Raw genomic sequence first — 13,343 nt, 5'->3', positions numbered from 1 at the left:
TGGTCCTTGTTACCTCCACCATCGAAGGTGGACAGAGGTAATGTTTTCACCCCTGTCTGTAACTTGCAAAATCGAATATTTTTCAAGTATATTGTTTGTCTGTCTGTCTGTGAGAAGGACATCTCATAAAGTTGTCGAAAGATTTGGAGAAAACTTGGTGGACAGGTTCGGTGTGTGACAAGGATGAAGTGATTTGATTTTGGTGAGGATTCGAATCTGGATAGAATATATTTTTAAATTTCATAAGTGATTTTTCACCATTGAGGGATGAAGCCAAAATGAATAAATAAATATATATATATATATATATATATATATATATATATATATATATATATATATATATATATATATATATATATATATATATATATATATATATATATATATATATATATAGTCATAGTTGATGAACTGTTCACCCTAAAAAGGTGGAGTTGTTACATGTTTTTCAAAACATCCACTTTCCATTGACTACAGACCAGAAAAACCACAGATATCTAGATATCTTAGTATGAGAAGAAAGGTAATTTTGTCTCGTTTAATATGGAAAAAACAGAAATAAAAAATATGCAATAGTTTTTGTGTAACAGGCAAATAAGTGATACAAGTCAGGGGTGGAGTAAACAGGCAGAGGCGGCAGATGTGGTGAGTCAAATTTGGAATAAACTGAATTTATTTCAATCAATAAGCTTTAATCTAATCTATTTTGTTAGTTTTTAGTTGAGTAACACTTGGGACTTGCTGTTGCATGATGCAAAATTGATTATTCAACTCATTATTATTCAGCAAACCCTGACCAATATGTACAAACTCCTCAAAGAGATCTAGTAAATATCTTTACATAGTTATGTATCTAGCAGATTCTCAGGATTAATTTGGCACTTGAATTGTCCAAAACGGCCAAAGGATAACTGATCCACATCCAATTTACTCAGAAAGGGTGAATTTGGGATAAACGCGAAAATGTGCGTTTCCTTGTAATGCATTATCCATTAAAGTTCATAATGAAAAATACCATATTCGCCGTTAATTAGTGGTTTTTGCAAATTTTTTTTTTCACAAGTGCATGTAGCTTGGTGATGTCTATCAACACAGAGAAAACTGAAAAATTGAATATTTTGACCCTGTAACGCAAATGATGACCAGTTCATGAACTACGACTATACACACACACACACACACACACACACACACACACACACACACACACACACACACACACACACACACACACACACACACACACACACACACACACACACACACACACACACACACACACACACACACACACACACACACAGCAACTTGGTGGAAGAGTTGGGTAGTAGACAAGAACAGGCAAATTAGATTTTTGTTCGGGTCCGGATCTTGATCCAGATCCAGCCCATCAGTGGGACGTAAAACATAAACTGATCAGCCTGGCGGAGGTACGCGCTCTATCGAGTGCAGTTCAGGTATTCTAACAATATATTAATACATCCGCATCTTGGTAAAACAAGCAATTAATATTCATGGAAGAACAGCCCAACACTCACTTAAATTCTCAAGCTAAGAAACAGTCTTCAATTGACATGGTCATTTCTGGCTTCTTTCTCAGAGTATGCTTTTACCTGATGGGCAGAACATTTTACTCTAATGGGCTGTTGATATATATATATATATATATATATATATATATATATATATATATATATATATATATATATATATATATATATATATATATATATATATATATATATATGATACAAGTTAAAGCATACAGTTTGACACATTTATTGATTACTTGCAAATACAACCTATCGCTTTGCTGACGGGGTTATTAAGGTGGAGGTGAGAGGGGGGGTTGAGAGGGGAGGGAGAGAGAGAGGTGAGAGGTGAGAGAGAGGAGAGAGAGGAGAGAGAGGGAGGTGAGAGAAAAAAAAAATAAGACAGAAAGGTGAGGGGTGGAGGTGGGGTTAGTAAAGAGAATGATGTGTTATGCTTAATGACCAAGCACAAACACAAAAACAAACTCATATCAGAACAGCTGGACATACAACAACACAACAGAGTTTATAATGTAATCTGGTGGCACATCTGCAAAAACGTTGATGTCCCAGTTCCAGCAAATTTGTGGGAACATGAACCAAAAGTAATCACTGAAAACATGGAAGTACCGATCACTCACGTACGAACTAATGATCGCATCAAGCGTGAACATCGAAAACAAAGCGATGCGACCAGATATCATACTTGGGTACAAAATAAAAAGAAGAAGGCATTGCTTATTGAGGTGTTAATAGCAGTGATTTTGGACTAAACGATGCAGAAATCAAGAAAATGACCAAACACCAAGACCTCAATAATGAAGTGAGAAGATCCTGGAAGCTGAAGAATGCCAAATATGTACCAGTGATAGCTGGACCAACAGGAATGATGACAAAGAACCTCACAGAGATTAAACTTAGGGGCAATACCTCTGGGTGCTCACCTGGTAGCAGTTAGATAGGATAACCAGGCAACCACTGGTAGGCATGGATGACCCACAAAATATATAATGGAGAAGAAAGTAAATACATATGGATATTTTTTTAATGCCATGAACAAACCTTGGAACATCACAAGTGATAAAGGTTGTGGTGAAGTCTCATCGAAATTGTGTGTGTGGTTTCAGGAAAAAAAGCAAATACATATATTGGGGGGCAACCCATCCCCCACCCCTTAGACCCCAATTTTTTTAAATGTCGTGAACAAAATTTAGTATATCATGGGTGGTGAAGATGGTGGTCAAGTTTCATCGGAATTGTATGTGTAGTTTTTGAGAAGAAAGCAAATACATATTTTGGGGGGCAACCCCCCTTAAATCCCCTTCGAGCCTGATTTTGCAAATGTCAAGAACAAACTTTGGTACGTCATGGGTGACGAAGGTTGTAGTGAAGTTTAATCAGAATTGTGTGTATTGTTTTTGAGAAGAAAGCAAATACCTCTTTGGGGGGCAACCCACTCCCCCCAATCTGGACAACTCCCTCTGTCGACCCCTTCAGAACCCATTTTTCTTTTCTTTCTTTTAATGCCATTACGGGTGATGAAGATTGTGGTCAAATTTACTTGAAATCGTATGTGTAGTTTCTGAGAAGAAGTTGCAAGTATTTGTGGATGGACGATGCGCCATCCCATAAGCTGCCTGGAACGACTTTACAGGTGAGCTAAAAACAATACCTGGGAATATTGTTCCAAACAAATTGCAGTTGGAAGCTGTCAGGGGCTCAGCGACAATCCTGAAGAGAGCCCTCAGAACAAAACTTTGAGAACAGAAAACTTCACAGCTTGGTCCAAGAATCGTGACCCCTTACAGAAATGAAGGTGGATACTTGAAGGAGCCTGCTCTGGGAGGACTCCATTCCACATTCTGAAACCCACATATGTACATAACAATTGACCACACACACACACACACACATACATACACAAATACACACACACATACCTACACATATACACACACACACACACACACACACACACACACACACACACACACACACACACACACACACACACACACACAGCAAGATCATTCAAACCCAACAGCTCGTACATGCAGCGACCTTTGCACCCCACCGGTTGGCTCTGAATCCGATTCGTATATGCTACAGTCTCCTCAACAGGGGTGAAAAATGGGGGACCAGGGGGAGGGTTGTGAGAGAAAAGAGAAGAGAAGAGAAGAGAAGAGAAGAGAAGAGAAGAGAAGAGAAGAGAAGAGAAGAGAAGAGAAGAGAAAGGAGTGGAAAGAGAGGGGGAGGAGAGGGGAGGGGTCAGAGAGAGAGAGGGTTCAGGTAGAAAGAGAGGGGGAGGAGATGGGAGGGGTCAGAGAGATAGGGTTCAGAAAGAAGTGACAAAGGTGGGAGAGAGGGGGTAGGGTTGGGAGGGAGAGGGGTGAGGGATTCCAGCAGATGTGACGACCAGTTTATCATCCATCCGAGAGACGACACGCACAATGATGAATCACCCAGCCTGTGAAACACCGGGAGGACAGTTTAGAGCTGGTATGGGATTCAAATCCAGACTACACAGAGTGAGCATGTGTACCTCTTGGCTTTCCAGCCGTGATGTGGCGATTCCTTACTTCGGAACTGAATTTTTTTTTCTTCTCGTGTTTATACTATTTATTTTGCTTTCCTATCTCCGGTGTAGAACCACGGTATCGCAATTGAAAGATGAAGAACGCGCCAAGTGGCTTCACCACGCAATGCATAAAAAGTTTGAAGAAACCTTTAAAAGCGAAATGTTTAATTTTTATTTGTATTTATCTATGCTGAAGTGATGCGTCATATAATGGAAGAACAAAAATGGGAAAATTCATGGAAAATAAAATTTCACATTTTCAGCAAGGCAGTCTGCCTGTTTCACTTCAGAACAAAACGTGGCCAACGCAGGGGAGTAGCCCTGAACTTTGTTCAAGTCAATTTATATACAGCATTCATTGACAGTGCGAATATTGTAGAGTGCTGGCTTAAGCACTCCAACGAAACAATTGATAAGAAGCGGCTTTCTTGGCACGGAATAGGCAATTACTGAACCGTCATATGAAACACACACCTCCCAGAGATGCCTAAAATGTCAAATATGTAAGAATTGGACAAATGAAAACTTTTCTCGGAGTCGTAGTCGGGAATTGTAAATTCGATTCTGGAGCTTAAATTTTGTAATTTTCCTTAGTTTAAGAGATACTAGTGGGGATCGCATGTGTGGAAATTAAATAAAGCAACGGATGCTGGTGTATATGGGCGTTTATAAGCATTGCAATGTACACAGCGATTCATAGCTATGATGAACAGGCATTCAATAATATGAGTGAGGAAAGTGAAAAAAACAACTTTATCAATAAGAAATTGTTATGGCTTGTTCCAAGTAAAGGCATTGTTGAGCAGGCCAAAAAAAAACATGGCGGCTTCAGACCCCAGTGAGGTTACCCAGGAAACGCTTTAAGACCCCAGAGACCAAGGTGGCCGAGGATCGCCAAATGAAGGATATAATTAAATCAGGCCGTTAATTATCGTCAAAAAGGGGTGCTTTAATTAACCCAATCGCCCAATTTTCACTCTCACACTTCCTTGGAGATTTCTTTGTGTGCTTACAAAGTTTCATTCTGCTAGGTTTCATAGTTTTGGAGTTATGGAGGAGACACACTGACACACATTGACATTATTAGTGTAGATTGGTATCCTCTTCAACATTCAAAATGTGGAAGTAGGCACAAATCTGTGAAATGACTTGTTTATTTAAAATGTTGTGGCCAAAATGCACATTCAAAATAACCATTTCCACTGTAGTTCTCAGCAGCACAGCCATGTCCCCAGCCAATGATGATGTCCAACAGCCTTGTGATGCATTCGAAAGAAGCAGCAACTATAGTTCAATCTTTTAGTGGCCACAAGTCATTAAACAACTTATAAATGGCAAGTAGTTGATACAGCAGCTTGCCGGCATTTGGGTAATGTTCATAATGTGGAGAAATGTAATATACAGTGAAGAAGGCAAGAACACAACATTGCAGAAATAAAGTGTGCCCTGGCCAACCGAAACTAAACATGAAATAAGGAAAAAAAAAATAGGACCAATGGGCTGAGATCTTACCTGGGCCCTGGTCTGATGTTGTAACCCAAATATGGTAGCATTCTGACTGGTGGGTATGGAGAAGAAGATTTTTGAAGGAATTTAGGGATTTTCACGATAATGTATTACATCCGCCATTTTGGAACACTTTTGGTGACGTGATCGGCATGACTTCCGTAATTTATCATTAGGACCGAGGCCTTGTGTTTTATCCCAAATTTGGTAACTTTCTGATTGGTGGGTCTGGAGAAGATTTTTGAAGAAATTTACCAAGTCCACCATTTTGACCTATTTATCAAAGCCACGTGACTGAACGAGTTTTGCAATCCCAGTTACCGATCAGGAGAGGAACCTTTCTGCCAAATTTCAGCCGGATAAGTCGAGCGGTTTGGCCGGAGAAGTAGAAATAGTTGACGGACGGACGGTGCACGATGACAATACCTAATCTGGAATTCAAATTCAAGATAAGCCAATAATAAGAAAATAAACTAACAGTATTCACTTTACAAAATGGCTACACATATACAAGTGTCAAACAAACTGAAGACTCACTTGCTCTTCCTGCTATATTCTTGGATTTTATCCACAAAGAGCTTTTGGATGGGATCCAACTCCTTAATCTTGTTCAGTGCCACAGCTGTGAGGCCAAAGTTGCGTTGCAGCATCACAGCGAGTGTAGTTCTGAGTGGGGAGAAGCCTTTCCAAGCAGCATTCAGAGCCATTGCTGTGTATGCACACACCATAGAAATGGTTACATTTTAAAGGGATACTGTAAATTATATTTTCATTTTATGTCTTCTTTTCTTCTCTCCATATTCACAAGCACAAGGAACAAGGACACAGAAAGACAATTAGCCCATCATGTCTCTCAATGCTTTATACACACCCAATAAATTAATAAAATGGTTTACTTTATTTTACTAATGGAGGGGTGGGGGGAGAACAGTTGAGAACAGGTGCAGGGAGGAAGACATCACCATGACAATACATGTATAAAATCACCCATACATAACTGAGCTCCCTTCTGGTCCTGACAATAGCCATGTACCCCACTATCCCAAATGCTTTGAGACACCTACCTATTCAACTCTAATCTAAAACTATCTACTGTTTCTGCTTTGACAACCCGAATCAAAGACCCCCGCCTTACAACTGTTTCAGCACTCCACTCCAGTCCAGTCCACAGCTGTGATCCCTGGTCCATTCACTGCCAATCCTGCTGAAAATTTTATTCTCAATTATTTTGTCTCTATCCTTCATCATTTTATACCTCTCTCTGATGTCTTCATAAATAGCATTTTAATACCCATCACAAGATGCCCTGAAGGCATTCTCTTTATTGTGAAGATAGGTATCACATGGATTCCAGACCAGACAAATTATAGCAGGTAAATTATCCTTCCCAATGATCAATCACCTGGATGGCATTTTATAACTGTCAATCCAATAATGACATGGTAGTTTTTCTGGGACGAGCTGTGTTTCCAGAAGCTTCGTATCCAAATCTTAAAGACTGCGGCCTTGAGCTCCATTTTAATCATAATCCATGAGACGTCACCATAAGCTTGACCATCCTGATTTCCATTATGAAATAACGTATTGTTCGACATCTCTGAAAGCAGAGCTGTCTCACTAATTTCCCTCCTGAAAGCCCTGATGGTGCCTGGTCAAGATTGTCACTGGTATGTATTCCACTTCCATCCCCTCCCTCTCACGACAGATGGCAGCAGTCAATTCTGCTTGGGACAAGGTAGGTATATAAACTCCCCATTTGGCACAAAGGACAGTCTCCAACCTTTCCTTCTGTACATGCTCTGCACACCCTATACGAATGCCTGCCACATGACCATGACAAGCTTTACTCCTGACAATATTGAGATGTTCTTGGCCAGCCTTGACATCATTGCCCCTACAAATGGCCCATAAGGAACCAATTCTCAAGTTCTGTAATAATGCTTCACAAATAGAATCTCCACTATCTATCCTTTTCAGTAGGTACATAAACCTGGGATGGATGGCTATTTTCTATCGAGAAAGTAGAAAACATTACCCCACTCACAAGAAGAAAAGTGAACCGCTTAACCACAGACCAGTAAGCCTTCCTTTCAATAGTAAAGCTATAGAATCTGAAAAATCGCTCCGAGACCGTTTTTCCATTTTGGAGCAACAGTTTCGTCTATGCTTTGGTCATTCTGTTCTAGATATGCTGCTTCTCTGTTTGCAATGGATGGAGGCTCTGCATCTTAAACACAAGGTCATAACTCTGTCCAGTTCAATGTTGGGGTTTTAAAATAAATAAATAAAATTTGGCATCTTCACCCAGCGTATCCTCACAACTATCTGCCAAAGGCATAAAAGGTCGTCTCCATTCTTTGCTGGCAGATTCCCTACATACAATGGAAACAATGTGTGATAGAACCTCACCTGCCCTCCCAATGGAAATTTGGCATACCCTCATGCTGTGTGTTGGACAGAGTACTCACCTCATTCTGCCATTATTTGTAAACACAAGTGACATCTCCAAATTTCTGGAAAACTCTTCCATTTTACAGTCCATTCTATATCTCAGCTAAAGTGGAAACCTTTTTTTTCAAATAACCGACTTACACAATTCTCGACACAATCACTGTAGAAAGTCAAAGCCCTTAAGCTCTGAGATGCTACAATCAGGCACAATCCATCATGGAGAGTACACATTTTCAAGCTGCCTTGCAAAGCAAAGTGTAGAGTGGCTCTCATCCACAAAGTGTAGAGTGGCTCTCATCCACAAAGTGTAGAGTGGCTCTCATCCACAAAGTGTAGAGTGGCTCTCATCCACAAAGTGTAGAGTGGCTCTCATCCACAAAGTGTAGAGTGGCTCTCATCCACAAAGTGGAGAGTGGCTCTCATCCACAAAGTGGAGAGTGGCTCTCATCCACAAAGTGGAGAGTGGCTCTCATCCACAAAGTGGAGAGTGGCTCTCATCCACAAAGTGGAGAGTGGCTCTCATCCACAAAGTGGAGAGTGGCTCTCATCCACAAAGTGGAGAGTGGCTCTCATCCACAAAGTGGAGAGTGGCTCTCATCCACAAAGTGGAGAGTGGCTCTCATCCACAAAGTGGAGAGTGGCTCTCATCCACAAAGTGGAGAGTGGCTCTCATCCACAAAGTGGAGAGTGGCTCTCATCCACAAAGTGGAGAGTGGCTCTCATCCACAAAGTGGAGAGTGGCTCTCATCCACAAAGTGGAGAGTGGCTCTCATCCACAAAGTGGAGAGTGGCTCTCATCCACAAAGTGGAGAGTGGCTCTCATCCACAAAGTGGAGAGTGGCTCTCATCCACAAAGTGGAGAGTGGCTCTCATCCACAAAGTGGAGAGTGGCTCTCATCCACAAAGTGGAGAGTGGCTCTCATCCACAAAGTGGAGAGTGGCTCTCATCCACAAAGTGGAGAGTGGCTCTCATCCACAAAGTGGAGAGTGGCTCTCATCCACAAAGTGGAGAGTGGCTCTCATCCACAAAGTGGAGAGTGGCTCTCATCCACAAAGTGTAGAGTGGCTCTCATCCACAAAGTGTAGAGTGGCTCTCATCCACAAAGTGTAGAGTGGCTCTCATCCACAAAGTGTAGAGTGGCTCTCATCCACAAAGTGTAGAGTGGCTCTCATCCACAAAGTGTAGAGTGGCTCTCATCCACAAAGTGTAGAGTGGCTCTCATCCACAAAGTGTAGAGTGGCTCTCATCCACAAAGTGTAGAGTGGCTCTCATCCACAAAGTCTAGAGTGGCTCTCATCCACAAAGTCTAGAGTGGCTCTCATCCACAAAGTCTAGAGTGGCTCTCATCCACAAAGTCTAGAGTGGCTCTCATCCACAAAGTCTAGAGTGGCTCTCATCCACAAAGTCTAGAGTGGCTCTCATCCACAAAGTCTAGAGTGGCTCTCATCCACAAAGTCTAGAGTGGCTCTCATCCACAAAGTCTAGAGTGGCTCTCATCCACAAAGTCTAGAGTGGCTCTCATCCACAAAGTCTAGAGTGGCTCTCATCCACAAAGTCTAGAGTGGCTCTCATCCACAAAGTCTAGAGTGGCTCTCATCCACAAAGTCTAGAGTGGCTCTCATCCACAAAGTCTAGAGTGGCTCTCATCCACAAAGTCTAGAGTGGCTCTCATCCACAAAGTGTAGAGTGGCTCTCATCCACAAAGTGTAGAGTGGCTCTCATCCACAAAGTGTAGAGTGGCTCTCATCCACAAAGTGTAGAGTGGCTCTCATCCACAAAGTGTAGAGTGGCTCTCATCCACAAAGTGTAGAGTGGCTCTCATCCACAAAGTGTAGAGTGGCTCTCATCCACAAAGTGTAGAGTGGCTCACATCCACAAAGTGTAGAGTGGCTCTCATCCACAAAGTGGAGAGTGGCTCATCCACAAAGTGGAGAGTGGCTCTCATCCACAAAGTGGAGAGTGGCTCTCATCCACAAAGTGGAGAGTGGCTCTCATCCACAAAGTGGAGAGTGGCTCTCATCCACAAAGTGGAGAGTGGCTCTCATCCACAAAGTGGAGAGTGGCTCTCATCCACAAAGTGGAGAGTGGCTCTCATCCACAAAGTGGAGAGTGGCTCTCATCCACAAAGTGGAGAGTGGCTCTCATCCACAAAGTGGAGAGTGGCTCTCATCCACAAAGTGGAGAGTGGCTCTCATCCACAAAGTGGAGAGTGGCTCTCATCCACAAAGTGGAGAGTGGCTCTCATCCACAAAGTGGAGAGTGGCTCTCATCCACAAAGTGGAGAGTGGCTCTCATCCACAAAGTGTAGAGTGGCTCTCATCCACAAAGTGTAGAGTGGCTCTCATCCACAAAGTGGAGAGTGGCTCTCATCCACAAAGTGGAGAGTGGCTCTCATCCACAAAGTGGAGAGTGGCTCTCATCCACAAAGTGGAGAGTGGCTCTCATCCACAAAGTGGAGAGTGGCTCTCATCCACAAAGTGGAGAGTGGCTCTCATCCACAAAGTGGAGAGTGGCTCTCATCCACAAAGTGGAGAGTGGCTCTCATCCACAAAGTGGAGAGTGGCTCTCATCCACAAAGTGGAGAGTGGCTCTCATCCACAAAGTGGAGAGTGGCTCTCATCCACAAAGTGGAGAGTGGCTCTCATCCACAAAGTGGAGAGTGGCTCTCATCCACAAAGTGGAGAGTGGCTCTCATCCACAAAGTGGAGAGTGGCTCTCATCCACAAAGTGGAGAGTGGCTCTCATCCACAAAGTGGAGAGTGGCTCTCATCCACAAAGTGGAGAGTGGCTCTCATCCACAAAGTGGAGAGTGGCTCTCATCCACAAAGTGGAGAGTGGCTCTCATCCACAAAGTGGAGAGTGGCTCTCATCCACAAAGTGGAGAGTGGCTCTCATCCACAAAGTGGAGAGTGGCTCTCATCCACAAAGTGGAGAGTGGCTCTCATCCACAAAGTGTAGAGTGGCTCTCATCCACAAAGTGTAGAGTGGCTCTCATCCACAAAGTGTAGAGTGGCTCTCATCCACAAAGTGTAGAGTGGCTCTCATCCACAAAGTGTAGAGTGGCTCTCATCCACAAAGTGTAGAGTGGCTCTCATCCACAAAGTGTAGAGTGGCTCTCATCCACAAAGTGTAGAGTGGCTCTCATCCACAAAGTGTAGAGTGGCTCTCATCCACAAAGTGTAGAGTGGCTCTCATCCACAAAGTGTAGAGTGGCTCTCATCCACAAAGTGTAGAGTGGCTCTCATCCGCAAAGTGTAGAGTGGCTCTCATCCGCAAAGTGTAGAGTGGCTCTCATCCACAAAGTGTAGAGTGGCTCTCATCCACAAAGTGTAGAGTGGCTCTCATCCACAAAGTGTAGAGTGGCTCTCATCCGCAAAGTGTAGAGTGGCTCTCATCCGCAAAGTGTAGAGTGGCTCTCATCCGCAAAGTGTAGAGTGGCTCTCATCCGCAAAGTGTAGAGTGGCTCTCATCCGCAAAGTGTAGAGTGGCTCTCATCCGCAAAGTGTAGAGTGGCTCTCATCCGCAAAGTGTAGAGTGGCTCTCATCCGCAAAGTGTAGAGTGGCTCTCATCCGCAAAGTGTAGAGTGGCTCTCATCCGCAAAGTGTAGAGTGGCTCTCATCCACAAAGTGTAGAGTGGCTCTCATCCACAAAGTGTAAAGTGGCTCTCATCCACAAAGTGTAGAGTGGCTCTCATCCACAAAGTGTAGAGTGGCTCTCATCCACAAAGTGTAGAGTGGCTCTCATCCACAAAGTGTAGAGTGGCTCTCATCCACAAAGTGTAGAGTGGCTCTCATCCACAAAGTGTAGAGTGGCTCTCATCCACAAAGTGTAGAGTGGCTCTCATCCACAAAGTGTAGAGTGGCTCTCATCCACAAAGTGTAGAGTGGCTCTCATCCGCAAAGTGTAGAGTGGCTCTCATCCGCAAAGTGTAGAGTGGCTCTCATCCACAAAGTGTAGAGTGGCTCTCATCCACAAAGTGTAGAGTGGCTCTCATCCACAAAGTGTAGAGTGGCTCTCATCCACAAAGTGTAGAGTGGCTCTCATCCACAAAGTGTAGAGTGGCTCTCATCCACAAAGTGTAGAGTGGCTCTCATCCACAAAGTGTAGAGTGGCTCTCATCCACAAAGTGTAGAGTGGCTCTCATCCACAAAGTCTAGAGTGGCTCTCATCCACAAAGTCTAGAGTGGCTCTCATCCACAAAGTCTAGAGTGGCTCTCATCCACAAAGTCTAGAGTGGCTCTCATCCACAAAGTCTAGAGTGGCTCTCATCCACAAAGTCTAGAGTGGCTCTCATCCGCAAAGTCGAGAGTGGCTCTCATCCGCAAAGTGAAGTCCTTTCTTAGTACCTCTGAGGTTATGAGGCATTTGTAGGCATCAAAATGGAGCGTGTCTCTCCGCTTCAGGCTGGTGCCCCAGCCTCATACCCTTCATTCCTTGAGAAGGTGAAGTTCTGAGCCCTGCACATCATCCATCAAGATCATGACACAGGAGGCTGACATTCCCTTAGGTCTTTGGACCACCTGACAACTTCAGATCCCTTTTCCACATCTCCCTTTTTGATTGGGGGAAAAAGTGGGATGGGGGGGGGGTGAGCGGAGGGGAATGGGAGAAAGAGTCCTTTCACCTTTTACTCCCACACCACCCCGACATAGCAAAGGAAGGTGACATCCTCGTCTTATGTCTCAAGGTTTGAAAAGTGAAACATTTACATGTGTAAGAAATCAGGCCTTTCGTATGCAGCCTATGGCTGCTGGTTACATCATTTCTGTAAGCACGGCTGTGCCGTTGATGCAGTGCCTCCGTTACCAATAAGCTGGTACTCATTTTGCCGACCTCGGAAGGAGGTTGTTATAACTGATCAGGAAGCGCAATGAGTGAAAATAATCGCAAAAAACTGAAAGTCGCATCAATTGATACAAAACCCAACACACTACCTGTACAACTCATCATCATCATCATCATAATAATCGTCCATTACCACAAACAAACATATTACAAGTGATTTTTAACGTACACAATGCACGCTTTGCTCAAAGCAGCACAACTCACTAAAGCAATCCGTGGAGGTCAACCTGAGGAAACGCTTAAACCGCTCGATATTTACTTCCTTCTCTTCAGTTTAAAATCCTTTCATTTTTTACTGTAATTGTGGTAAGTACCGAATCTGTTAAATGACGTAAATATGGTTTTAAACCTTCACGTGACATTCGTTGCAGAAGGCAATAAAAAAGTATAAAAGGTGTCGAGAAAGAGGAAGATGTCGAGCTAAAA

General features: G+C 43.2%; 1 protein-coding gene across 2 annotated transcripts in view; it reads right to left on the bottom strand.

The window, feature by feature from the left end:
• The window catches only part of ATP5PF (ATP synthase peripheral stalk subunit F6), a 26,396-nt gene extending 13,053 nt beyond the window's left edge, over positions 1-13,343 (bottom strand). Inside the window, exons 1-2 of one of the 2 annotated variants that reach the window (XM_085885651.1) lie at positions 13,122-13,343; positions 6,157-6,328 (exon numbers count right to left, since the gene is read on the bottom strand). In XM_085885651.1, the coding sequence (XP_085741777.1) occupies positions 6,157-6,326 (170 nt within the window). In that variant the 5' untranslated portion in view covers positions 6,327-6,328; positions 13,122-13,343. The other variant, XM_085885661.1, reaches the window with a different exon arrangement.

The sequence above is a fragment of the Eptatretus burgeri genome, chromosome 1 (assembly GCF_056783735.1).
Source record: "Eptatretus burgeri isolate ZD-2024b chromosome 1, Ebu_testis_v1, whole genome shotgun sequence".
NCBI lineage: Eukaryota > Metazoa > Chordata > Myxini > Myxiniformes > Myxinidae > Eptatretus > Eptatretus burgeri.
This window is presented reverse-complemented; position numbering and strand designations above follow the sequence as displayed.